The sequence below is a fragment of the Arvicola amphibius genome, chromosome 8 (assembly GCF_903992535.2).
Source record: "Arvicola amphibius chromosome 8, mArvAmp1.2, whole genome shotgun sequence".
Taxonomy (NCBI): domain Eukaryota; kingdom Metazoa; phylum Chordata; class Mammalia; order Rodentia; family Cricetidae; genus Arvicola; species Arvicola amphibius.
Genome location: NC_052054.1, coordinates 32,769,902 through 32,795,669, shown reverse-complemented (window position 1 = coordinate 32,795,669; position 25,768 = coordinate 32,769,902). Strand labels below are relative to the sequence as shown.

General features: G+C 42.0%; 2 protein-coding genes across 5 annotated transcripts in view; one reads left to right on the top strand and one right to left on the bottom strand.

Annotated features, from left to right (window-relative positions):
• Positions 1–959: 959 nt before the first annotated feature.
• Arg1 (arginase 1) lies at positions 960–13,864 on the top strand. 2 transcript variants are annotated; one of them, XM_038338846.2, is made up of 8 exons: positions 960–1,116; positions 6,527–6,599; positions 8,487–8,661; positions 10,283–10,442; positions 12,197–12,291; positions 12,665–12,769; positions 12,964–13,100; positions 13,328–13,864. In XM_038338846.2, exons 1-8 carry the CDS (start codon positions 1,060–1,062, stop codon positions 13,495–13,497), a joined length of 972 nt encoding a protein of 323 aa, XP_038194774.1. In that variant the 5' UTR covers positions 960–1,059; the 3' UTR covers positions 13,498–13,864. The 2 variants fall into 2 exon arrangements, with proteins under 2 accessions (XP_038194774.1, XP_038194772.1); XM_038338844.2 differs by lacking the exon at positions 6,527–6,599 and having other exon boundaries at positions 966–1,116.
• Positions 13,865–15,956: 2,092 nt separating this feature from the next.
• The window catches only part of Med23 (mediator complex subunit 23), a 44,304-nt gene continuing 34,492 nt past the window's right edge, over positions 15,957–25,768 (bottom strand). For 2 of the 3 annotated variants that reach the window (XM_038338841.1, XM_038338842.1), the window contains 7 exons: positions 25,359–25,595; positions 23,594–23,759; positions 22,909–22,981; positions 21,606–21,820; positions 20,288–20,408; positions 19,090–19,221; positions 15,957–16,850 (listed from right to left, as the gene is read on the bottom strand). In XM_038338841.1, coding sequence (XP_038194769.1) covers positions 16,686–16,850; positions 19,090–19,221; positions 20,288–20,408; positions 21,606–21,820; positions 22,909–22,981; positions 23,594–23,759; positions 25,359–25,595 — 1,109 coding nt within the window. In that variant the 3' untranslated portion in view covers positions 15,957–16,685. Of the gene's footprint in view, positions 16,851–17,740; positions 18,148–19,089; positions 19,222–20,287; positions 20,409–21,605; positions 21,821–22,908; positions 22,982–23,593; positions 23,760–25,358; positions 25,596–25,768 lie in introns of those variants that run through there. The other variant, XM_038338843.1, reaches the window with a different exon arrangement.

The window sequence follows — 25,768 nt, the reverse complement described above, 5'->3', positions numbered from 1 at the left end:
TCCACCATATGGGTTCTGAGGGTCAAACTCAGGTCACCAGGCTTGGTGTGTCGCTGCTTTACCAGCTGGCTATCTCATCTGGCCTCGATCTCTACTTCTACACCTTGACGGACAATGCCTCAGGGGGACCCGCGGGCATGGCTGGTGCTTAGATTAGAAGCCCAGCCCTCAGGTGGATCCAGAAGGTCCAGCGCTGGATCTCCTCTATTCTGCAGCCTGCACGTGAATGGCTGCCTCCCACGCAGCAGTCTCTCCCTCAGCAAAGCCGCAAGAAGAATGATATTCAGCCTATGGTTGGTTTAAAGATGAAATAAAATAACGTTATCTAGACCAGCCCTTGGCCCAAGACAAAACTCAAGCTAGCTGGTTTTGCTTTCTCATGATTGCAAAAATGAGATTTTCCTGGACACTGTATTTCAAAACTGGAATTGCTTTGGGTTATTGGGGAAATAACCGATGCCTTCCTGTAAATAAGCAAAAAGAGAAGAAGAAGAAAATAAACCACATGTTTTCCCAGACAGTGTAACCTGGTACACGTAAAATGTGTCTCACAGATCAGCTGTTTCCCCCAGCACTTGAAGCCTTGACTGGGGATGCTCAGTGGGAGGATAGTAAGAGACTCAGTTGCCCTTCTAGCCTCAATTTGCAATTTCCTCAGTGGACTTAAATCCTGGAAAAGGTGAGTGCAGCACCCCGAGGTTGCACAGGCTAGGGATATAGCACTTCACATGCAGTTATGAAACCACACATAATTGTCAATTGTCTGATGAAAGATTAATGTCATCCAGCTGGCTTTTTCAAAAGGGCGTGAACTGGACGGATGAATAATTTTCCCTTGACTAGAGACCTGAGAGGCTCGGAGGGACTGGGCAATTCTACTGATGGGGAGTTTCTGTTGACTCTGTCATTCTTCCACTCAGTAGGCGGGGCCAGCTGCTGGATAAACAGATCCAACCCTATTATAAGGAGGGGGGAAAAAGATGTGCTGCGTTTTAGAGTTACAGCTGGCTACAAGCAGCTGGACAGCACCGGGGCAGCGGGAGGAATTCTGCCGAGAGCATGAGCTCCAAGCCGAAGCCCATAGGGATCATTGGAGCGCCTTTCTCCAAGGGACAGGTGAGTGCGAGCCGCCTTTGAATGACTGGAACTTACTGGTGGGAAATGTTTCATTTTAACACTCGCCAGGCTTTGCCATCTGGCTGTGAGTTTTCCCGGCACCATCTGGCCTCCAGGTGTGTGCACTCTGTCTTCTCACCACTGTGTGGCATGGCATTCCTGGGGGACTTAAACCCACTTCCTCTTTTGGCTCCTGCCAAAATCCATTTCAGTTAAATCTGAGTCATGACAATGTTTGAGAAAATTCCTCTGGGTGGAGATCACCTGTGTCTGCATTGTGGCTCCTGATTTTCTTTCTTTCTTTTTTAAATTTATTTTTTATTTATTTTTTCCAGTTTATTATTTCTTTCTTTCTTTCTCTCTTTCTTTCTCTCTCTCTTTCTTTCTTTCTTTCTTTCTTTCCTTCCTTCCTTCCTTCCTTCCTTCCTTCCTTCCTTCTTTCTTTCTTTCTTTCTTTCTTTCTTTCTTTCTTTCTTTCTTTCATGTTTTCGGAGTACGGAGTGAGAGATTGTAAGAAAACACATTGGTCTGGCAACATGATTCATGCCTAGAAATGTAATGGATTAGTGACAACCTTCAGACTTGTTTTAATTTGGGTAACTTAAATAACAGAGCTTTTGCAAGTTTGTGAAGAATACATGCTAATTTGAGCTTTAACGATCTTATGACTATTAGTTTATAGGCTAGGAGAGCACCTTACATCTCTCTTTCTCTTTGAGGAGAGAGAACAAGTACAAAACACTTTAAGTTGGCACCCTGTCAGGATGAATGGATTCATAAAGCTCCAGTTGCTTAGACCACCTAAGGGTGAATCACACATGTCAGTGAAGCCTAGATGGGCCACTGCTCCCCTCCCTGCCCCCCTCAACTTGGAAACATTCATTCTGCTAAAAGCAATGAGATATCAGAATGCCTTAACCTCAACATGGTCTGTTTAAAAAGCAAGGGGGGAAAAACAGTCCAAGTCAAACAAGACAGCCAGTGGATTGTAACTCCTGCTGTTCTTTTGCTTTGAAATGCAGTCTTCCTCTTGGCCTTTAGAATCTAGAGAGCCTGTAGTCTTTTTAATTGTGAAGTCTCAAGGTGCAAGCTGCCTTCCCCATCCCCCACCCAATAATAATTGTGGGAGGACAGAGGTTGGAGGCCCAGATTGTATTTAGTGTCAGTAAACAGCACACCACTGTCCCTGGAAACCCTGCCGAAGAGCCCGCCGAGAACTCCAGAACATGGGGGCGTTTGGTTGTCATGTGTCTCCTTGAAAATGCACAATATGGGTCTGGGGAAACTGCTCAGAGGTTAAGAGCTCTTGCTACTCTTTGGGAAGACTAGGGTTCAGTTCTCAGCACCCACATCAGGTGGCTAAGAGTTGCCTATAATTCAAACTCCAGGGTATCCAATACCTTCTCCTGGCCTTTATGAGTGCCCTCACACTCCCAGCCCCCCACAAATAATGAGGAAAATATTTTAAAAATCCATAGTAGGCTCGTCAGTTCTTTTATTTTTAAGGATTTTACTTTCTTTGTAATTGGGTATATATTAGTTTATCTCTGCAAGAGCAGTATGCATTCTTGACAACGGGGTCGTTCTCAGTCCTCTATCCACTGTTGGAATGGGTTATGAAACAGACTTGAAAATGACAAGAAAAAGGGGAAAGAGAGAGGCAAACAGGGAGCAAAGGAAGGAAGAGAAGGAAGGAAGGAAGGAAGGAAGGAAGGAAGGAAGGAAGGAAGGAGGGAGGGGGGAGGGAGGGAGGAGGAAGGAAGGAAGGAAGGAAGGAAGGAAGGAAGGAAGGAAGGAAGGAAGGAAGGAAGGAAGGAAGGAAGACCTACCTTGGTTGGCCTCTGGACTTAGGTAGAGAGTTGACCATCACGGTCAAGGCCCTTCTAGGGGACAATATGTTAAAACGCTATCTGCTGCACTGTGCATTCTTAGTAGCTCTCCCGTGTCAGAGATTCTCCTTCAACATGGATGTGAGTCTGAAGCTCACTGTCTCATGAGTGTAAGAGCAGAGACAGATTTTTCCTGTAGTAAGCTACAGTAGGTGAAACTGCTAGCTTTGTATGTACAGTTGACCTAAGTGTGACGCACTGGCGAAAAAGAGGTTAGATGGAAGATGGTTAGAAGTTTGAGTCTGAGAAAGAACCCCATTCTCTGCCTCACCTCATTCCAAGGACGGTGAACAAAGACTGAACTAGATAGGTATTGTTTTCATCGGATAAGAGTTAATTAAGGGTTGCAGTGGTTCTCAGCCTTCCTAACACTGCCTTTAACGCAGTGCCTCATGTTGTGGTGACCGCCGCCCCCAACCACAAAACTATTTCATTGCTACTTCATAACTTTAATTTTGTTACTGTTATGAATTGTAATGTAAATATCTGATATGTGACCCCAAAGGGGTCCACAGGTTGACATCCTCTGGCTTAGAACATTCTGCTACTTTACTAAAAGTCATGGAATCTTCACTGTGTACTTCCTGACAGGGTTGTCTGGTACCAAAGCTTGTGCCCCTGGTCTATGAAGCTGATTTAGAAGACTCGGCTCTATAGCAAATCATCACCTTGAGGCTAGTTAGGGGCTAGACATGACACTTTAAATAGGGTTGCTGACAAAGCAATTTCCAAAGTGGGCAGAGAAACCAACATGAGCATGCAGCCATCATGACAAGTAGTTTTAATCAGAGAAAGAATGGAATGCTAGCCGGGCGGTGGTGGCGCACGCCTTTAATCCCAGCACTCGGGAGGCAGAGGCAGGCGGATCTCTGTGAGTTCGAGGCCAGCCTGGTCTACAAGAGCTAGTTCCAGGACAGGCTCTAAAAAAGCTGCAGAGAAACCCTGTCTCGAAAAACCAAAAAAGAAAAAAAAGAAAAAAAAAAAGAATGGAATGCTAGAAAATGTCATGGTGAGGGGCTAGGGAAGCGGTTGGCAGAGGGTTTGCAAACTTGATGAGACAAAAGCCCTAGGTTAGACCCCCCGCCAAGCTCCCCATAAACTGTGTCTGGTGGCATGCCCTTGTCACTCCCAAACCCAAAAGGTAGAGGCAGGAGGATCTGAAGTTCAAGGTCATCCTTAGCTATGCAGTGAGTTTGAGACTAACCTGGGACACATAAGAACATGCATTAACAGGACAAAACAAACCCCAAACATTCCACAGAAAAACCTACTGACAGTCATAGCAAATACAGTGTCACTGAGAGGTCTCTATAGGGTTTGTTCTGATGCCTGACAAGGAGAAGGGGAAAGACCAGTGAGTCACATTGAATTGTAGTTTGGGTGTCACCTATATGTCAGTCCTCCATTGCAACACTCAGAACTCCATGGGTAAACATTTAGGTTGAAACCTGGCAATAAGACCAAAGGACATAAAACTGTAAGTCAGAAGAGGCCAGATGAGTATAGTTAAGAATAATCCACCAGGGCTGGGAAGACAGCCAAGCTGGTAAAGAGCTTGCTGTACAAGCATGAGAACTTGAGAGCTGAAACTTTGGCTCACAAGCTAGCCAGTCCAGCCTACTTGTGTGTTCTAGGCTAGTGAGAGACAATACTCCCCCTCCACACACTCACAAGGAGTATTTATTAAAAAGCTAGACAGAGTCTGCACAATGAGAAAAACTGTTTTAAGATGGGGCATTGGCTAGCATGGAGCTAACTTTCTTTCTTTCTTTCTTTCTTTCTTTCTTTCTTTCTTTCTTTCTTTTTCTTTCTCTTTTTTCTTTCTTTCTCTCTCTCTCTCCATACACACACACACACACACACACACACACACATATATATTTGTACACACACATATGTATGTATACACATCATACACTATGGAGCTAATATCAGGGTGATTTATATCACCTACCTTACTCTCCCAAGTGGCGAGATTAAAGATGTGCATCTTGACAAACATATCTTGAGTTTGTCTTCTGGTCTACACACACACACACACACACACACACACACACACACACACACACACACTCAAAACATACTTGGTGCACGTGTGCATTCATGTGTGCATGTACACACACATACACATAAAGGATATTGCACTATGCAGCCTAAAAACAGAGATTTTAAATACCCTTATTACAGAGAAATGATAAATGTTTAAGGTGCTGGATATGTCCACCTACGTTGATATTACGAGTGCCTACATAAATCCAGAAATCATGCTAAACCTTATGAATATATACACATAGTATACTTCAATTGAAAAATGAGTTTTAAAACAATTTATGAGATGTAAAGGGACAGAACTGTGTTAGGCAGAGTATTCAAGGTCCCTGGTGGCTATGGGTAGAAATTTGACACCAGGATTTGCCTAGCACCTGGGGAAGATCATTTGTCACTTGACTAGAGAGGAAGTATTTGCTTAGTTTAGGGTTACAGTTTCAGTCCTTAGGATAAACACATGTGACTTTTGACACCAATCTCCTGGCCAGCTTTCTGTGTGCCTTTAAATTGAAAAATAAAATTATTTATTTTTGTATCCTAAAGGGTTTGAAAAAAATATCAGAAAGATACAGAAAGGCGTTATTTAATTAGACTTCTATCAGCCACAAAGCCGGGGAGGAATTTTTCCGTGGAAAAAGATGGTTAGCTTTCTGGATGTTAACTCAGCAAGGCAGGATTTCTCATGTCAGGTTTCAACACATCAGAATTTGAAATTATTATTCTGGCCTTTGTGGTTTCAAGTATCGGGTGACCATTTTTGCCTGGTTTCTCCCCAAGAGACCTAAATTAACCTCAATTTACCAGTTGGGGTACTTTGTTGGTTTTTTTTTTGTTGTTGTTATTATTATTATTATTATTATTATTAATACCACTGTTCTCCTTTCAGGTACAGGTCTTGTATGTTGACTTGCATGTAGGTCTTTCCAGGTCATATTTTTCCCCTGCTGATGTCTTTGCCCTAGATTTTCCCCAGATAGCAAAGTTTCTCCATTACCCATCATCTTCCCTGACCATCTGCCGATGTTGTAAGACCAAGCCCAAAGATCACCTGTTATAGGCAGCATGCATGGCACACCCTGTTCCGGACTTAATTAGAAGCATCCTGTTTTCGTATCAGTATTGAAACAACCATCCGTGTACAAAAGTTGTGACTGAATGTCCAAATTTAGTGATTTTGCGTGATGGGAAAAGGAAAGTGTGTTTTGGTATTCCAGGACCAGCTTACGAAGCTAGTTCTTGTACTCAGCTGCTATTTGCCAGGATGGAAATGGCTTTGTGGTTCTAGTACCTTCTGTCTGGTTCTAGTACCACATCACTGCGAAGATTAGGTGAGAAAATGTAAGGACCTGGATCCGTGGGAGCTCAAAAACTAATGGCTACTGATTCCATCGATGAAACGCAGGGGAAGTTTTTCTTGTGGGCATTGGATAGTCACAATCACGACTGAAAACTGTACTTCTTGCATTGCTCAGCCTCGAGGAGGGGTAGAGAAGGGCCCCGCGGCATTGAGGAGCGCTGGTCTGGTGGAGAAACTTAAAGAGAAAGGTAATTTTAAAGTTGAAAGATGATCAGATAATGTTGCTATCACTCTGAAGGAAGGAAGGACAGGCTTCTAAAAAAGGAGGGTGCTTCCACAGTGATACTTACACCACGGAATCGAGGGCTATATTTATTTATTTATTTATTTATTTATTTATTTATTATTTTAATCATGAGAACCATGTCCTACAAAAGAAGCAGGGCCTAAGAAGGATGCCCAGTAGACATTGCTGGTGGAATATTCTCATTTTCCTTACTTGGTTTGCTCTTTCCAGCTAAACTATCCTACAAAAGAATGTATGATACAAGAGGTTTGGGTGGATGACAGGGGAGTTGGGAGGGGGGGAATCTGAAAGGAACACGCATTACTATTGCAAGAGGATCCCTACATCGTGAAAATGAAACAAAACAGCAATAATAACAGCAAGAAGAACACATTTAGTGTGCACATGTGCAGGCTTACACGAGGCCAAGCACTGGGGAGGTGGAGCAATTGGAGTCTGTATGTATTTCCGGTGAAAAGTTAAAAGATGCAATCGATTTAGAAAGCAGTCTGGCTGTTCTGTCAACACACAAGACCTGTACTTGCATGAGTAACAGCAGTATAACATACACACATGAAAAACAAAGAACCCCAACTGGTTAATGGGTAAAATAAGTGTGTATATGTAACGAGACAGTACTGAGCAACGAAAAGGATCAGACAGAACACAGACAAGGCCACTGATGAGTCTCTGCGACAGCATGCTAAGTGAGAGAGGCTGGACACAAATGACCACATGACTCGTTGGTATAAGGTCCTAGGAAGACAGGAAGATAGCTAAAGAAAGCAATCGATAATTGTTGCGGTTGGGGCAGGCACTGCCTATGGAGGAACAGAGTGGTTCACATGATGGTGGCTACAAGATTGTAAGGATTCTCCAAACTTGATAGCCTTCACATTTAGGATGATTGAGTGTTAATGCTTAAGTATCACTTCGTAAAGCTGGAAAGTGTGGATGTGAATAGGGCATGAGGGAGTGTGGGAGGAGGAAGGAAGAAGGGGAAGGAAGGAGGGAGGGAGGCCGCTCACTGGAGAATGAAAAGCTCAAGGATGAAGCCTTATCCTTAGGTAACTAGAATAAACCAATTACTGTATCAGGTGAATTTTCTTGACTCTATTACTCAATTTTAGGCACACACAAATACACACAAATATAACAAATACTTCAGCAAAGGCTAGTTCAGAACACTGAACAGACCCCATATCACTGCTACGGGATGCTCTCCAGTTTAGAGACTCATGTCAGGGCATTTATGACAGAAAGCACAGCCAGGTCCTTAGGAACGCTGGATTCCCTGCTTTTTCTTTTTTTTTTTTTTATGTGAAAAAGTGTAAGCACAAAGTATGCGTTTCCTGGAGTCTCTGACCTGGGAGGTTTGATGCTAAACACACACAGCATTGACATTTTCAGTACACAAGGCAGGCAAGATGGGGGAAGAAGCTGGAGGTTTCGGTGGGTGATGGCCCGAGTAGAAAACCAGGATCCTTGAAGCAGGGTCAGAAAGTTAGAAATCGCTACTGTATTTCACTACATGTTAACTACTTCTGAGGTATTTCATTTGGGACATATAAAACACTTACTTAAAACTAAACATGCTTATCACAGAAAGAGAGAAAGCATTTAACACATGTGTATGCACACATGCAGGTGGTGGGTGGGGGTGGGGCATGGAACAGGAAGCTGTTCCCTAGTGGATCAAGACCACCAAGTTAGTGTTATTTTTCGGCTCCCAGTCTCCATGGATTGACTCGGGAAATAGGGAGGCCCTGGTAAGCGCGAGCATCTCTGGTGACTGGAGGGCTGGCTTGCTGTCTGTTTCCATTTAGTAACATCACACTTTTCATTGCAGAGTGTGATGTGAAAGACTATGGGGACCTGGCCTTTGGTGATGTCCCTAGCGACAGCTCCTTTCAAATTGTGAAGAACCCAAGATCTGTGGGAAAAGCCAATGAACAGCTGGCTGGTGTGGTGGCAGAGGCCCAGAAGAATGGAAGAGTCAGTGTGGTGTTGGGTGGAGACCACAGGTCTTGTGAACTGGTTATATTCCTGGGGCTGGGCACAAACGCCATAAGGGGACCTAAGAAGAATGAAAAAGCAGACAAGAAAGCACTGAAGGATATTTCGTACTTTTTTGCATTTAGGGACATTGTGCAGGCTAATTTATGATGGAAACATAGGCTGAGCTCTATTTGAAGTCTTAAAATATCTTTATCCATTACAACAGGAAATATGGCAACTGTGGATTTCAACATACATTAAATTTTATAGTGATTAGCCACTGGAGGAAGTCACAGTCTATTCGACTTGATTATTGATGATAGAATTCATTTAGGTGAACTTAGAAATACATGTTTCCATTATAAAAGCACTATAAAAGTTGTGAAAGAACACACACACACAAATACATGACCAGTTGACAATTATTTTTCTGTCATTTCTCATGTTCTGTTCTAAATCAACAGTCTAGGTTTCCTTATGTTTCTACCTAGTATGCCCACAAAAGTATCACTTTGGCTGAGAAATTTTTCATCATGGAATGACTCCACTCTGGGTGTACACACACACACTCTCACGCACACGCACACGCACACTCACGCACACACTTTTATACGTATCCATATTGCCAGATATTTGGTTTTACATTTTCAGCAAAGACCAGTTTTGTGCCTAGAGCCAGTTTCCTGTTTGCACTCCGGGATGGCGTCCTGGGGAGGCCCCATAAGTTGAAGAGTGAGAACACCCGGGCTGCTCTTGTAGCCAGAGAGCTGCTTCCTTCCATGCCCTATGCTCCGCGGCGGCTCCTGGGTGCATGGCTGCTATGGCACAGCTGCAGTTTAGACTGGGTTTGCTTTTTTCCTTTCTTTTCTAAGCGGGAACATTGAAAGTGGAAATGGTAAGGGTACAGATGGCCCAAAGGCGTGAGACGTAGAATAACAGCAGACATCACGCCAAATGCATACACAATACCTGGACATGAAGGCACGGACGTTTCTACTTTGAGAATCCTGACATTCATGACTCTGAGTCGTATTTACATGTTTACAAGTGTGATGACACAGGCATCCTACGTCTGGCCTATTGTTAACTTCTGTGCAAGATATCACTTAGCTCCCCTATTCTGGCCTAATGTGGAGTCAGGAAGATTTTGAGACGGGCTTTAATGTCTCTGGACCTGATGAGAATGGGGCCTTGCAAGGAGAGAATAGGGGCTAACGTGAAGCTGAGCACTGACTGGACAGACAGACACTGGTTGTAGGGGACGAAGGCACACCCTAGTGATTCTCCCTGATTATAAAAGTGCTGACTTTTGAGGAAAAAAATGAAAGAATGTGCTATAATTGAACTCAGAGAATCAAGTACTTAACAAGAGAGAGGAGAGTCCAGAAAAGGAGCTAGTTCGACCCTAAGAACTAAAGAGTGTCCATCCATAGCTTTCTTAGTGATGTCATCAAGGTAAACTAACTGGTGATAGCTCTCCCTTCTCTATTGTTCTAATGGTTTAACTAGCACCCTTAAGGTCTATGCACAAGCTAAATGGACTTAAAAGCTCTCAAATAGGCACAGTATTTGGGCTAACAATATGATATATGTGATGATACTGTAAACCTGATGTTCACACAAACTCTTCCCCTCCCCCATCCCCAGTATGGCAATTGGAAGCATCTCTGGCCATGCCAGGGTCCATCCTGACTTATGTGTCATTTGGGTGGATGCTCACACTGATATCAACACTCCGCTGACGACGGGCACTGGGAATTTGCATGGACAACCTGTGTCCTTTCTCCTGAAAGAACTAAAAGGAAAGGTAAGAGCTCCTGCTGATATGAAAGAGCTCTGTAGTAGTTGAGGAGGTGTCCTTGCTGTAACCTCAAGCTATCTTCTCCATAGTAAATAAGCAAAAGGTGAGTTGTAGAGGCAGTAAGGCTTCTACTGGACAGTTTGCAGACGAATTCCACCCGGAGTTGTCACTCTGTATCCATGAGCGATTGGTTCCATGACCTCACAGACACCAAAACTATGGGTGCTCAAGTCTCTCAAACAGTACGACATATTGCATATAACCTATGTGCATCCTCTTACATACTTTAGGTTAATATCAAATGCAGTATAAATACTACGAAAAGAGAGCTTCAACTGTATTGTCTAGTGGGGAGAGCTTGTATAGGTTCATTGCAGACCAGACTAGTACAGGCTTAACTATATCCTCAACCTATGACTGCTGGAAATAGGGATGCTTTCTCTTTGGATTTTCTTTTTTTGTGTGTGTGTGGGGGGGGTGAGTGGGTTGTTCCGAGACAGAGTTTCTCTGTGTAACAATCATGGCTGTCCCAGAACTCACTTTGTAGATGAGGCTGGCCTTGAACCCAGAGATTTGCCTGCCTCTGCCTCTCCAGTACTGGGATTAAAGGAGTATGCCACCACACCTGGTCTTTTGGGATTCTTAAACTACCCTTTCGAGTAGAAGGACAGACCAACCCTTTCTAAAGAGATTCGGAGGGTAAACAACTTATCCAGAAACAGGGCGAGTTATTACGAGGCAAGGGCAAGTGGGTCTCCTGTCTCCTACATCTGCTACTACATGTCACAGGCTTTTCCTTTTTTTACCAAGTGCACTCTTCACATCAGACCCTAGTCAAAAGAGCCCGGTGCAGATATTGCAAGAGTCTTGCTAGCTGTTTGAGACTGGCTAGAACTTTCCACCTGTCTTTTGGGTGCGAAGACAGAAGTGTGCCACCCTGCCTGGCTTTCAATGGCTTCCAATCTCTACTCTGAGAAGCACTTACCTGAACCACGCGAGGAAGAACCCATCCCTGTTCCAGAGTACCTTCTTTAGGACACTGGATTAAGCACCCATCCCTGTTCCAGAGTACCTTCTTTAGGACACTGGATTAAGAACCCATCCCTGTTCCAGAGTACCTTCTTTAGGACACTGGATTAAGAACCCATCCCTGTTCCAGAGTATCTCCTTTAGGACACTGGATTAAGAACCCATCCCTATTCCAGAGTACTTTCTTTAGGACACTGGATTAAGAACCCATCCCTGTTCCACAGTACCTTCTTTAGAACACTGGATTAAGAACCCATCCCTGTTCCAGAGTACCTTCTTTAGAACACTGGATTAAGAACCCATCCCTGTTCCAGAGTACCTTCTTTAGGACACTGGATTAAGAACCCATCCCTGTTCCAGAGTACCTTCTTTAGAACACTGGATTAAGCCCTTTGGAGAAAGGGAAGTGACATTAAAGAAGTGAAAGTACACGTTTCTTGGTATCAGAGTCCTGGGAAAGAATCTGAGCATCGCAGAAATGGGGCATGGAGCACGAAACTACTGACAAGGGCTCAGGGTAGGATGGGCCCCAGGGCAAAGCTATTGAGGTCAAAGCAATCAAAAGCACACAAGGGGAGGCAAGTAACCCTTCCTAATCTCACATTATTTAAAAATCACTTCTACACTTAACCTCTAAGGGTCAGGTCTGTGCGATCAAGGGTGCTCAATATTAAATGCAGATCTGTTCCAGAGAAACACGCTGGTCTAAATAGAAACGCTGTCGTTTTTAGTTTCCCGATATACCAGGATTCTCCTGGGTGACTCCCTGTATATCTGCCAAGGATATTGTGTACATCGGCTTGCGAGACGTAGACCCTGGGGAACAGTAAGTTTAGTCTATGTTCTTTTATATGCTAAGTACACTTTACTGGTTAACTCTTAAGAGGAGGTTCTTTTAAGTTGTCATTATGTATACATGCATGTATACAACTGTACATGTATTTATATTCACTTAGAAACATAGGTATTATTCAGGAAGATTATAATGATTTACTCTTAAAATACAACTATGTGTATATATAACACAGTTCACAGGACTTATTTTATGTATCTTATGTAAATATTTAATATTTAGATAAATTGTAAATATTATGTAAATATGTAATATGTAAATGAAATAAATATTTTATGTATGTTATGTAAATCTGCCATAGGGAACATAAGAAAAGTCTTATTAACTTAAATCTGTTCTTTTGTAGCTATATTATAAAAACTCTAGGAATTAAATATTTCTCAATGTCTGAAGTGGATAGACTGGGAATTGGCAAGGTGATGGAAGAGACATTCAGCTATCTACTAGGAAGGTACGATGCTCTTGAATGCATGTGTGTAACCAAGGCTTGCTACTGACAATTCTTATCAATATAGGTTGTTAATAAAGGTTAGGTAAAACCATGGGATTTCCATGGGTTGTTTTATAAAGCATATAAAGACCCATATTTGATTATTGATTCCTAAACTGCCACTCTAATGGAAAGCCTTTCCTATTTCTTAAAAGAAAGAAAAGGCCCATTCATCTGAGTTTTGATGTTGATGGACTGGACCCAGCGTTCACAGCGGCTACTGGCACACCTGTTTTGGGAGGCCTATCCTACAGAGAAGGTCTCTACATCACAGAAGAAATTTACAAGACAGGTAGGTTAAAAAAAGGCAATGAAGAAACAGCTGCACCCCTGGCCAGTGTGTCAGTGGGCCTCTCTGACCTAACCCAAGGATGCCCATTGTGTGATATGATACATGTTTTCCATTGGTTCTCACCTCTGCTCCACGAGATACACTTTAGAATCAGTTGTCACAGATTTTAAAATGTCAGTTATTCTTATCAACGATATCATTACCATTTTTTTTTGTTGTTGTTGTAGGGCTACTCTCAGGACTAGATATAATGGAAGTAAACCCAGCTCTGGCGAAGACACCGGAAGAGGCAACTCGGACAGTGAACACAGCAGTAGCATTGACCTTGTCTTGCTTTGGGACTGCTCGGGAGGGTAATCATAAGCCAGGGATCGACTACCTTAACCCACCTAAGTAAATGTGGATGAGACACATGAAAATCAGCTGACTCATGAGAGCAAAAGGGCTCATTCTTGCATGATATCCTCCCCCCCACCCCCCCGTATTTCACAAGTTCCTTTATGGTATGAAACTCAGGGTGTGGACATTTGAACAGCTATGAAATTAGAACATACATATTCCTAATTTAAGCAGAAGTTACCCTTAAAAAGCAGTATAAATTAATTTCCAATTAAAAATGCTGCAGCATTTAAAATACACATCGGTGGGAGTGCTGGCTCACTAGACTGGACCATCAGATAGTTGGAGACAAAGGTGTCCAAAGGGAGGCAGCTGTGTCCACATTGTTCAAAAGATGTGATTTTTGTAATAAACTCATGACAAAATCCTGTTGTCTACATCTTTACAAACACATGCAACATACTTATCCATGTACATACCAAACCACACATGTGCATACCATATCCCCCCACGCACCCTTCTTAAAATCACTGTGAAGATTCCTACAAGGCTTAGAAATAATCATCCCTAAAACAATGTAAGACTTTGAAGCCGTTAAAGGTTGGTTTCTGTCTTACCTGAAAATGGCTAATCACAGGCTTAGACAATCTCCAAGTTCATTGATATCAGGTAACCCTTTCTTTTTCTAGGCAAACATAACATTGATATTTTAAGCATAATTGATGTTGTAGATATCAGCAAAGAAGGGACTCACAAACATCTGTGCAGGAACCAGAGAAATCACCGGTTGTTTCTGTTTTTCCAAAGGTATTAACACAATAGGAGTCCAGTTAATGTCCCGTAGGCTTTGAGATCTCATCACTGCATCTATAGCACCCCTGGTTAGCTCAAACTCTTAGGGTTCTAAAAACTCACCTCGGTTCTGAAGTAAGCTGAGGAAAGAGGAAATACAAAAAAATAAATCAATAAATCAATAAAAATAAAGTGTCATTTGTCAGAACAAGTGTGTCACGTTTGCCCTCACCTCAGCAAGGCAGGGAACTCTGGAATGAATTGACTCTGTGAAGGGATTTTTATTGCTGTTTTAGCAGCTGCACGTGAGCAAGGCTTGACCACCTGAGTTTTCCCACCTACACCTACAGATTAAGCCTAATTACCACCTGTACGGCCTTTGAAGTAAAGTTTATTGAATTAATTTAGGCAATTACGATGTAACTTTAGAGTACCTTGTACAATATAGTAGTCACATGCAGCTATTTACATTAAAGCTTCAGAAAAATTTAAGCTGGGCAGTGGTGGCACACACCTTTAAACCCAGAACTCGGAAGGCAGAGGCAGGTATCTCTTTGAGTTCGAGGCCAGCCTGGTTCCACAGCTTCAGAGAAACCCTATCTCAAAAAACCAAAACCAAAAAAAAAAAAAAAAAAAAAAACCGACAGGAAAAATTTAAAATTTAGTTCCAAAATTTAAATGTTTACTAGCCCATACATCTGTTAACACCGCCACACACAGCAGAGGCAGTGTCTCCCTCACTGGAATCCAGCTGGGGTGAGCCACAGTTACTCACTGAAAACAAATGCCCAAACCCTTATTTTAAGATACAATAATGTAGAAATTTTCTTCCCCCAATTATAAACCCAAAGTTTCTGTGTTCTATAAATGTCCCTAATTAACAACTTTAAAACTCCATTCAGAGAAAAAGTCATATTTCTGTTTTTTAAGCTAGACAAGGATAATTGAATTTTTAACAAATTGACTAGCATAAATATGCCCTTGAGAAAGTGGTTAATACTGCATTTCATTCTTCTGTTCAATATCAAATGTATATAATAATATAATATAAATGCCAGGGTCAAATGTTTTCATCCTAGGATCTCAAAGCAGTGATCTAGTCCCTGAGGTACAAAGAATATAACTGAGACTATGTTAAGAATAACATTTGGTATCATTCCTACTATAAAAGTTCTGAAGAAGATTAAGAATATTTATCAGCCTAGAAACATTAATGATGCACTGTAGGTTTTAAGATAGTCAGGCATGGCAGATAAAGATTTAGTGATTGCAATGACATGAACTACAAAAATAAAGGACTAGGAGGATCATATTCATAGTAAGAACCTGAAATGTAGCTGGCTAAATTCATTGGTATAATTTTTCATAGTAAGAACCTGAAATGTAGCTGGCTAAATTCACTGTCACAATTTTTTTTGACAAAGAGTATCTCGCGATTCCAGGTGCTAACATCTGTGGTGTAGACAGAGGGGCAGCCTAGCTCTCCAAGGAGCAGCGCTCACATTAGGTCATTACAGAAACTTTACAGGCATTCGAGGGCTTCAAAACGCCATCTCCCTTTAAATTAGCACCTCAAAAATCAAACAAACCTTACAGAATGAAAAATGTGCACTACATTTAAAACTCGGGAGGTTATAAGAACTCAGAGAATTTGAAGAATCTTATCTGCCAGGTGAGTATGAATCTGGAAAGGCAGCTAGTGTATTTCAAAAACAGATCAGGAAATCCAACAATTGAGTATGGCTTTATTGAAATTTATCCATCTCAGATGTTATTTCTTACATGGTTCATTTTATACAGAAATGTATAAAATGTATTTTACATGACTCATTTTATACAGAAAGTTCAGAGCAAATGCAAAAACTTCCTTATCTACTTTGGTAGAAACTTTAAAACATTTATTTGGAAATATTTGCAAATTTTATATTTACAATAAAATTTTACAGCCAGTTAAAAAAGAATATGAAACCCCATTTGTTCCTGTAAACACAAGGCCTTTTCCATTAATAAAAAAGCTCTATTCTAAAGACAGACCAAAAGACATTTACATATAAAAGGGTTTGCAATGTCCATTTTACATGTGTCGTATCTTTAAGATAATGTATATGAAATGTGAAGTTGTCATAATTAAAAAAATGGCTGAAACAAGAAATCTGAGTGCCTGGTAAAAGCCACTTAATTATAGAAACCCCCACGTTCCTAGGGACTCAAATAAATTGTTATGAAGATGAACATGTAGCTTACTTAATCTCTTAGAGACAAAAATATAGACCGGGTGAAGGAAATTATAGGGTGTCAAGAGATCCAGTATTTGAATCAGAATAAATCAATCTGAACATGGTGGCTGCTTCTGTCCTGTCAGCACAGGGCACAGTGTTCAGATTTAGGAGGCGTGAGTCACTTTCGCAGGCAGATGTGCTCTTCTGCACCACGGCGTCTCTGGCATCACTAGCTTCACTGAGTTACTGGTAGAGGTGCTGGCACCTGACTAGGCTGAGGGGCTGGAGACCCGCTGTTCAGGGCTTGGGGAGGCACTGCTGGCTCCATCTTGCTAATGTGTGTGATGAATCGAAGCCGAAGTTTTAAAGCTGGCTTTAAATTACAGATAATCTTCTCTACCTAAGAAACAAGAATACAATTAAGAAAAAAACATACAAATAGTCTCACATTTTCAGAAGTGACTTTCAGTTTTCAACAGTATATAAGGGGGTGGTGGCAGATGGGGAAATAAGGCTCAGGACCACCAAAACCAAGTTCTCAGCACAAAGGAGATTTATTTGCCTCAGAGGGAAGAAGGACAGGGAATAAGAGAAAAAGATAGGAGATAGAGGATGAGGGAGAAGGGGAAGCAACAAGGGAAAGGGAGCAGGGATATTTTTCCTGGAGGGACCTGTGGATAGAGGGGAGTCAGACATGGCACACAGGAAAATGGCAGTTTATAAAGATACAAGGGGAAACCCTGTGTTAGGATGTGGTGTTTAATTTTAATTTGGGCAAGTTAATTAGGTGAGCCAAAGGGGGCTTCTGAGTGTTGCACTCCAATACTTTGATAGATGGACCTTGGAAGTCAGCCTCAGGAGGAGGGAGTGGACAAATGAGGAAACAGACCTTAGTGGCTACAGCTTTAGGGATGTAACCTAGGGGTTTTTAGCAAGGCAGAAGGAATGGGGAGAAGGGCAAGGATTGTCAGATCCATGTTTGCCATGCCTGAGCTGGCCAGAGTCTCTTCAAAAAGCTTTAAAAAAAACAGATACTTTTTTTTTTTACATAAGCAATGTATTCTCCTTCCCCCACACAATGTATATGTAGTGTGTATATGTCTATCTCTGTCTAAGCAAGCACTTCAAGAACTTGCCATCCATCTACCGCCAGTTATCCTGCTTTCTACAACTAGAATTGTTTCCATTAGAAGTTGTACACATCTGAGAACTTGGTTATCCTTCCCAAATGCTATGCTAGCAGAAGCAGAAAGGATAGTTAGAGTTTTTGGACAAACAACACTTGCAACATTTATCTCCAAAGCGATTTCCTTAACTTTATACTTGGATTCATCATACACAGTGGATGCACTCAGAAAATATTTTAAGAGAGGAATGTTCTTAGGTTTACTGTTCTCTGACCTCAGGAGGAAAGGTCAGGATGACAGCAATGTTTCCTTTTGCTTTTTCTCCCTTGTCAAAGTTTAAGTCCAAATACAAAGAATACATTTTGGTTTTAAAAAGCACTGATCAGTTCTCCCATTTTTTGTGTGTGTTAACAGAAGCAAACACCAAAAGAAATCCTTCCCTCCTTCAGAGGGATTAACCACAACATTGCTGTGAAGGCATGAAAAAGTCCATGCCGTCCTGGTCTCAGCCCTAAGAAGTGGGCACTGTAGACCAGCAAGCAAATGTTGACACAGCAGTTACCTTCCTCCCTGATAGAGAGGGTGAATATGCTCAAAGATCAACATATGCAAGCCTAGGAATGTTACAATGAACCCATTTCTCTGTACTGTTCATAGAACCAATTACCAGAAAAATCCAACAAAACTACATTTGAAAACAGTGTCCCACAACCACCCTGAAAGGGAAGGGAACAGCAGTCAAGTATTGACAAGAAGGGGATATACTTCATCTATGTGCCACACTGTCAACACCTAAACTGCAGGATGTCTTCACCTATCTGCCAGACTGCCACCACCAACACTGCTCAGATGGTTTCTTAACACACGGGAAACACATGCATGACCAAGGAAGTTGTTCCCACTTTCAGCCAGCGCTAGTAGGAAGAGCCTCTTCATATGTTGAATTTATGTGTATCCCTTCCAGTTCACCATAGATCTTATGCTGTGTCATGTGACACTGAGGTAATCGAACCCCCTGGGGTAAGAACATGGTGGGATAAGAACATGGTGGGACAGGAGCATGGTGGGATAAAGCATCTTCCTGGGACCAGTTCTTCAGGCTGAGAACCTTTACTCTCTTCAGAAACTCTCCACACACCAATCTCCTGACCAGCCTGGCTTGACTTCTGGGTGTGCCACTGTGAGTTCAATGTACACCCTAATCAGTGGGTAAAGGAAGCCTCCTTCACTAAGAAAACACCCTCTCGGGTCTTCTAGCCATACCAACACTGCTTTCCCCACGTGAGAAGACTGTTCAATGACACTACTACTCAATTTATGCTATAGCTGTTTTCCAGATGTTTTGTCAAAGAGACCATTTTTTTATTGTTGTATCTAGAATAATGTTCTCTGATAACAGATACCTCACAAAAATAAACCCAAACTAAATACTCACTGAAACAAAAATGGATATCACCATGTATTCAAGTTTGATAAGTCAAACCTCATTAAACAGTATAAAAGTTAACTTACTTGCTCTTTTACACTGTCACCGGTAAACATATACTTCATATGATAGAGGAAGTCACAGATGGGGTCCATGTAATTTAAGTGTGTGCTGCACTGGTCTACATTCAACAGCATGTCATAAAACGCCACACCAATCTACGCAAAAAATAATGCAGTTAATTGACTACAATGATCAAGTAACTCAACAAAACCCATCTGGTCTCCACAGTGGCACACAGGATGGCACATGTACAGAGGAACAGTCGTGGGGCATGAATCTTAGAAGCTACCACAACGCCTGCATTCAGGGTGGAATCACAGTGCTACAAAATGGCCTGACAATTAGTATCTCTCTTAGAATTAAGAAATATGATCTCGCTGGGCGGTGGTGGCACAAGCCTTTAATCCCAGCGCTTGGGAGGCAGAGGCAGGCGGATCTCTGTGAGTTTGAGGCCAGCCCGGTCTACAAGAACTAGTTCCAGGACAGGCTCCAAAGCTATAGAGAAACCTGGTCTCAAAAACCAAAAACCAAAAACCAAACCAAACCAAAAAGAAAAAAAGAAAAAAGATAAGAATACGGTCTCCTTTCTAGATGCCATCTTTGAAATAAATGCACTCCAGGGATGCTTAGGCTTTTAGGCTTCTAGTCTATATTCCTGTTCCATCTGATGGCTAATTAAAAAAAATTTGCCTGTTTTATGTGTAAGTACATGCACCATGTGCATACCTGGTACCAAGATGCCAGACGAGGAAGTCGGATTCTCTGAAACTGGAATTACAGGTTGTGAGCTGCCATGCAGGTTTGGGAACTGAATCTAGGTCCTCAGCAAGAGCAGTAAGTGCTCTTAAGCACCGAGCTCATCTCTCCAGTCCCCGTGACAGCTAGTAATTTCAAAATTCTCTTCTTGCTCATTTTCCTAGAAATGCTTGATTTCATCCAGTCTCATGATTTTAAATGATGACACTGTAAATTCTTAAATGCACTTCTGTGCCTTTAACTTTGACTTCCTCCTTGGTTACAGCTAATGACAGCTAATTGTCCCTGCCATCTCCAGTTCAATGCACTGAACACCAAACTTCTAATAGGTACATTAAATCCCATAAAGTGGCTCCCAGGCCATATGAAACTAATTTCACTACTCATGGCTGACCTCTACTGTGAAAAAAACACTTGTCCAGAAACACATCATTCAGATTTACACTAAGCCAGATGAAACTTTACCTCGATCATGCACCGGGTTCTCTCCTGTTGGAATCTTTGTAAAAATGGCCCTACAAGATGATACACATACAGCAACTGAAATTCAGTCTTCACTACAGGAAGAAGCACCTCAGTGAGAAACCTAAAGGGCGAAGATAAAAATAAAAGCCTCTTACAAAGTTAAATCAATTAAATTCTTTGAATTAGGTTAATATACTATTTATAAAAATATTTAAGAAGATTGAAAAGAGTATCTTTGTTATATTTCTTAAAAGTTCCATTTAAACCAGGCAGTGGTGGCGCACACCTTTAATTCCAGCACTAGGGAGGCAGAGGCAGGCGGATCTCTGTGGTTTGAGGCCAGCCTGGTCTACAGTGTGAGTTTCAGGACTGGCTCCATAGCTACTGAGAAACCCTGTCTCAAAAAACCAAGCCAAACCAAACCAAAAAAGTTCTGTTTAATTTTGGTAACAATATTGTTTCCTTTTTTATACACGTATGAGGGTGTGGTATGTGTATGTCTGTGGGTGCACATGCCTGTGTGTGCAGAGGCCAGAGGAGGATGTCAGGTGTCTGCTCTGTCACGCTCCTTATTCCCTGAGATGGGTCAGTCACTAAAGCTGGAGCTGGGCTGGCTTCCAGCAATCCTGTTTCCACTACTCCCCAGCACTGGCCTATATACAGTCATGTCTGGCTCTGTGTGTGTGTGTGTGTGTGTGTGTGTGTGTGTGTGCGCGTGTGCGCGCGTGCGCGTGCATGTGCTCTGGGGATGTGTGAACTCGGGTCTTCGTGTCTGCACAGCACACACTCTTACAGTCTGAACATCTCCTAACCTGGAACAATAATACTTCTAGTTTAATCCTGAATATTTCACGGGCTTTTATTTTCTACAGATTGATCACTGAAAGAAATTACTAAATTCTTAAAAGTACAGGTATTAAATGACAGGTGAATTATCTAAAAGGTAAAGAGAATTTATGAAGACACCATTCTCATGAAATTTAGATCTAGTTGACAGCATTTTATAGTCAGCAAAGAAAATCTGAAAATAGACTGAGGCCAGTTTTTCAGTTCCCAGGGTGACTTTTGTGATGCACTCTGGGAAAGGCATAGATCTGACTAAGCTTCTTGAAACCACCATGGAAGATGAGAAAGCAGATGTTCCTACTCACACACAGAAGAAATTCAAACAAGTAATTCTGAAATTGATTAACCAGGGCCTCCACTATCTGAAACACTCTTACTCTGCAATACTCAAGAATGATAAACACACTCCACATGTAAATCAGACTTAAGAAGACAAAGTTGACACACTGCTTTAAGAAATCCCAGCTCTTACTTTGGGATGAGTGAGAGCTGCCCAATGCTGGAATGGTGCCACACAGCGTGTGCGAGCGCTAAGGTGTAGCTGCAGCTCATCTCGGAGTAGGACTGATGGCAAGCAGTGAAGTCGAAGAGGCGGAACGGATAGCCAACCCACTCTGTCTCTGACGTCAGGCTAGGGCTGCTGATGACGCTCACAATTCGGTCATGAAGGACAATCCAGTATGGCTCCTTTAAAAGCAGAGGGAAGTCTGGTTAAAAAAAAAAAAAAGAAACACCAAACCACATATCCAGTATTTGACCTTGAAGCTCACATGCTACTGCGCCTTCACACCCACTGAAGCTCCTCTGGCTTGTGTCTGTGAATGGATATTCTGAAAACAGAACTGAGTGCTTTTGCACTGATTAGCCTGACCTGAGAACAAGGTTGATTTGCACCTTCCCAGCATATTACTTAGTGCTTGCTATTTACCATGCAGTAAAAATATTTACCATACAGACAAGTCTGTTATATATGTACAGAAAAGAAACAAACACCGGTATTATATTTTGAAAGTATGTAAACAAAACAGGGATCACAGAGCTACCCAAAAGTAGAGAGCATGGTGCTGATCAACATTATTTAGAGCTCAAGAGACAATGAGGAGGTCGGAGAAGGGAGACTTCGCATCCTAGAAAAGCTAGCAGATGGTGGAAGGGGAAGAACTCTGGCACAATGTCCTATTTACTAACATACAAGACTTAAAACATTTCTTAGTGAGCAAAGAGTGCAGGAGGAACGACTGGATACATAACACGTTATTTGGCAAAGAGTAGATCAGAGTCTGGGCTAGAAATGAAGGCTGGGTAGGTGAGATGGTACTGGCAGATATCGTTAAGTCTAGTAGATAATGTAGAACTGAAGTAGAACGACAGAAGAATAGCAATAGTGATTGTAACTGTGTTCATGCATTGAGACAGGGTCGCAGGTAGCCCAGGCTAGCCTCAAAATGATACTGTAGCTGAGGACAACTTGCAAACTTCAATCTCCCTGCCTCCACCTCCCAAGTGATAGGATTATGGGTATGTGCCACCACACCAAGTTTATGTGCTGCTGGTTCTCAGACCCAGGGCTTCATGCATGTGAGACAGGCAGGCACTCTACCAGCTGGTTACAAATCCAGCTCATTAATGGTATGAAAGAATGGAGAATTAAAGACTTTATTAACTCGCATGACATCCCAGCACAGGCTCACTCTGTACATATCTGTTTGTCCGGGTCAACAGAGAAGAGGGAGTTATACTCCATCACTGGGTACAAACTGCAGCTAGGAACTCACTGGGAGGGCAGTGATGATCAAACCAATTGCATTCATCCATGCTGTGATGTTCTCTCTTGGCACCAAGGGCTGACTGCAAGCAGACAGAAAAAAATGTAAAATTATTAAAACATTTATATGATTGACCATGGATCTTGCTTTGGAAAAAAAAAATGATTAAGAAGATTCACAACTGATCAACTCCAAACAACAATGGACATTTCACTGAAAAAAAATTAATACATACAAAATAAATCCTTTTTGTGTGTGCGAATCCTTTAACACTAGTTGTGGGGTTGAAAGACTATTTGAACTTATTCCTACTTTCACCCAATCATTATTCCCTACTTTTTCTAACCTTTTAAGAGGACCTTTTTTGGGGGGTGGGGTGGGGGCTGGGATGTAGCTGGAGACTTAACCCACTGTCTAGCACTTGCTCTAACAACTACACCTCTGCTCCTGGTGGTCTGTAGAGACCTTAGGCACAAGTTAACGGCAGTCCTAAATGGATTATCAAAGAGGTAACAGCGGCCTCAATGCGAACCAACCTGCTCTTCTGAATCTGAGCAGTATTCATTCTCTTACATCTACACCATGGAGATGAGACTGAGAACCAAAAGATGAGCTCAATTTGGGGCACAGGTTTGTTTGACAGTAACAGTTTCAGAAATAAACAGACTCTTACTACATGAAAAAGGACACAGACCTTTTCAGGACGACATTGAGAAGGGCATTCCCAACATCTTTGCCTGGAACCGCCAAGGCCATGAGTTCCACACAAGTGACATGCAGAGCATGGGCAGCGGGATTGGGGAACTCATTGAATCTCCAGTCACAGTTGGGGAAGGGTCCAGGAGACTTGCCAGCCATGGGTGCAATGATTAAGGCAAAAACAATTTGACTATTCTGAGATTAATGATACATTTATATAATGTTTAGGGACCTCATGTTTTAAATGCAAGCAATGCAAGCATCTCATTTGATTATCAATTATCTGACTATGAGCTGTCAAGAAGTGACTTAACTGCAATTAACATATAAAAGGGTAAACAACACAAAGTAAACAGGTAAGTATGGCAGGACTGGAGCACACTGAGCAGTACCCACGAAATACAAGGGGGTTCCTCTTACAGGTGGCCCCTAACACAGACACTACACCAGCAGGAGACAGGATCAGGGGGTCCCCAGGCTTCTTCAGCCTATTTCCTTTACAGCTATAGGATATCTTCACATGAAAATTACTTTTAAATGCGTAATTCTTCTACCTCAGGAAATATATTCCTCTGCTTAAAAAGCAACACTGATAAGGCACACAGACACGTTGTAGAGACTTGCTGATAACTGGACCAAGAAGTCAACCTGAAGAAATAAAACCATCAGCACACCAGCTCTTTAGTTCATAATACTGTCTGTTAATAGCACTATGCTTTGAAAGTACTCAAGGATATAATCGTATTTAATTCATTAATTAAGGTAGGATCTTGCTATGTAGCCCAGGCTAGTCTTGAACTTTTAGAAATCTTCCGGCCTCTGACTCTCAAGTGCCAGGATTAGGGTTATGTGCCACTATACCTGGTTCTAAAGGATTCTTTAAAGCAACCAGACTAATGCTTTCCAGGAGCACATAGATACCTGTGCTGTGGAATAGTCTTTCTGTAAAATATGAGTATGTATTATTCCCATTGGTTAATAAAGAGCTGACATGCCAATAGCTAGGCAGGATTTTTGGGGCAGAGTCTCCAGAGTTGTAAACCAGATGCGGAAGAAGGAGCTTCAAGGTGGCACAAAGATTAACAGAAATGGGTTAATTTAAGTTGTAATGGCTGCTGGAGACAAGTCTAAGCTATCAACTGAGCATTTATGATTAGTAAGTCTGTGTGGCTATCTGGGAGTGACTGTTGACACAGAAAAACTCTAGCTACACACCTGCACTGTAAGACATAGAATACTAATATAGAAGTAGGACTTCTTACTTCAAACAACTGTCTGTAAAGTCTGTTTTTAAGTTTGAGTAGCAACAGAGAAAATTCCTGCCTATCTAGTAAGATGATGCAATTTAAGACTTCAAAATTTTTTACAGAGATAACATAATCACCAAGGCCACTTTTAATTTCAGCGCTTGGGAGGCAGATTTCTGAGTCCAAGGCCAGCCTAGCCCACGCAGCAAGTTCCAGGCCAGTGGTGACTACATAGTTAGACTCTGCCTCAAAACAAACAAACACACATACACAGACCAGAAGAACTAAAGAAGTGCAGTGGTGTGCACTGAAGACTTAGTTCCTGGAGGAGCTGAGGCAGGAAGACTGCTCGAGGCAAGGAGTTTGAGGTCGACCTAAACAACACAGAGGCTCTATTTCAAAGAAAAAAATATATAAATGAGATTTTGAAATACATAAAAACATTACAGCTCTCACAGCTAAAACACTTTGATTTCTAAAGAGCCTGAAGAAACATGACAGAAGAAAGGATATTGTCTACCAGTCGGCCAATCAGCTTGCAATAGTAGGAGTCCTCTGGAACCCAAGGATTGTCCTCCCGCGCATTCATAGCATGCTTCAGGTAAGTATCACTGAGACACCAGCCCTGTGGCCGGTTATCTTTGAGGGAACCAATGATTGCATGGACAAGTTTTCGCTTGAGATGGTCACGGTTTCTCAGGCACATTTCATAATAGTGCAAAGTATTATACAGATAAGTCACTGGTCGGTCTGCCAAGAAGAAAACAGGTCACCATGCTTATCAGATTATTGACAAGTGTAAAAAGTAAACTGTGTGCTTTTAAGACTACAGAAAAACAACTGCGAAGGTTGTGACATTACTTCACATGCTGGACAACTGCATACAATGAGAACTTTAATTCCAAGTCAGTCAGAAGATTCCT

Bases quoted from the DNA above. Each gene is read 5' to 3' on its own strand.
- Arg1 (XM_038338844.2), top strand. From the start codon at position 981: ATGTGCTGCGTTTTAGAGTTACAGCTGGCTACAAGCAGCTGGACAGCA. The intron at 10,443-12,196 runs GTAAGAGCTCCT...TGTCGTTTTTAG, and splicing joins TGAAAGAACTAAAAGGAAAG to TTTCCCGATATACCAGGATT. The intron at 12,292-12,664 runs GTAAGTTTAGTC...GTTCTTTTGTAG, and splicing joins GACGTAGACCCTGGGGAACA to CTATATTATAAAAACTCTAG.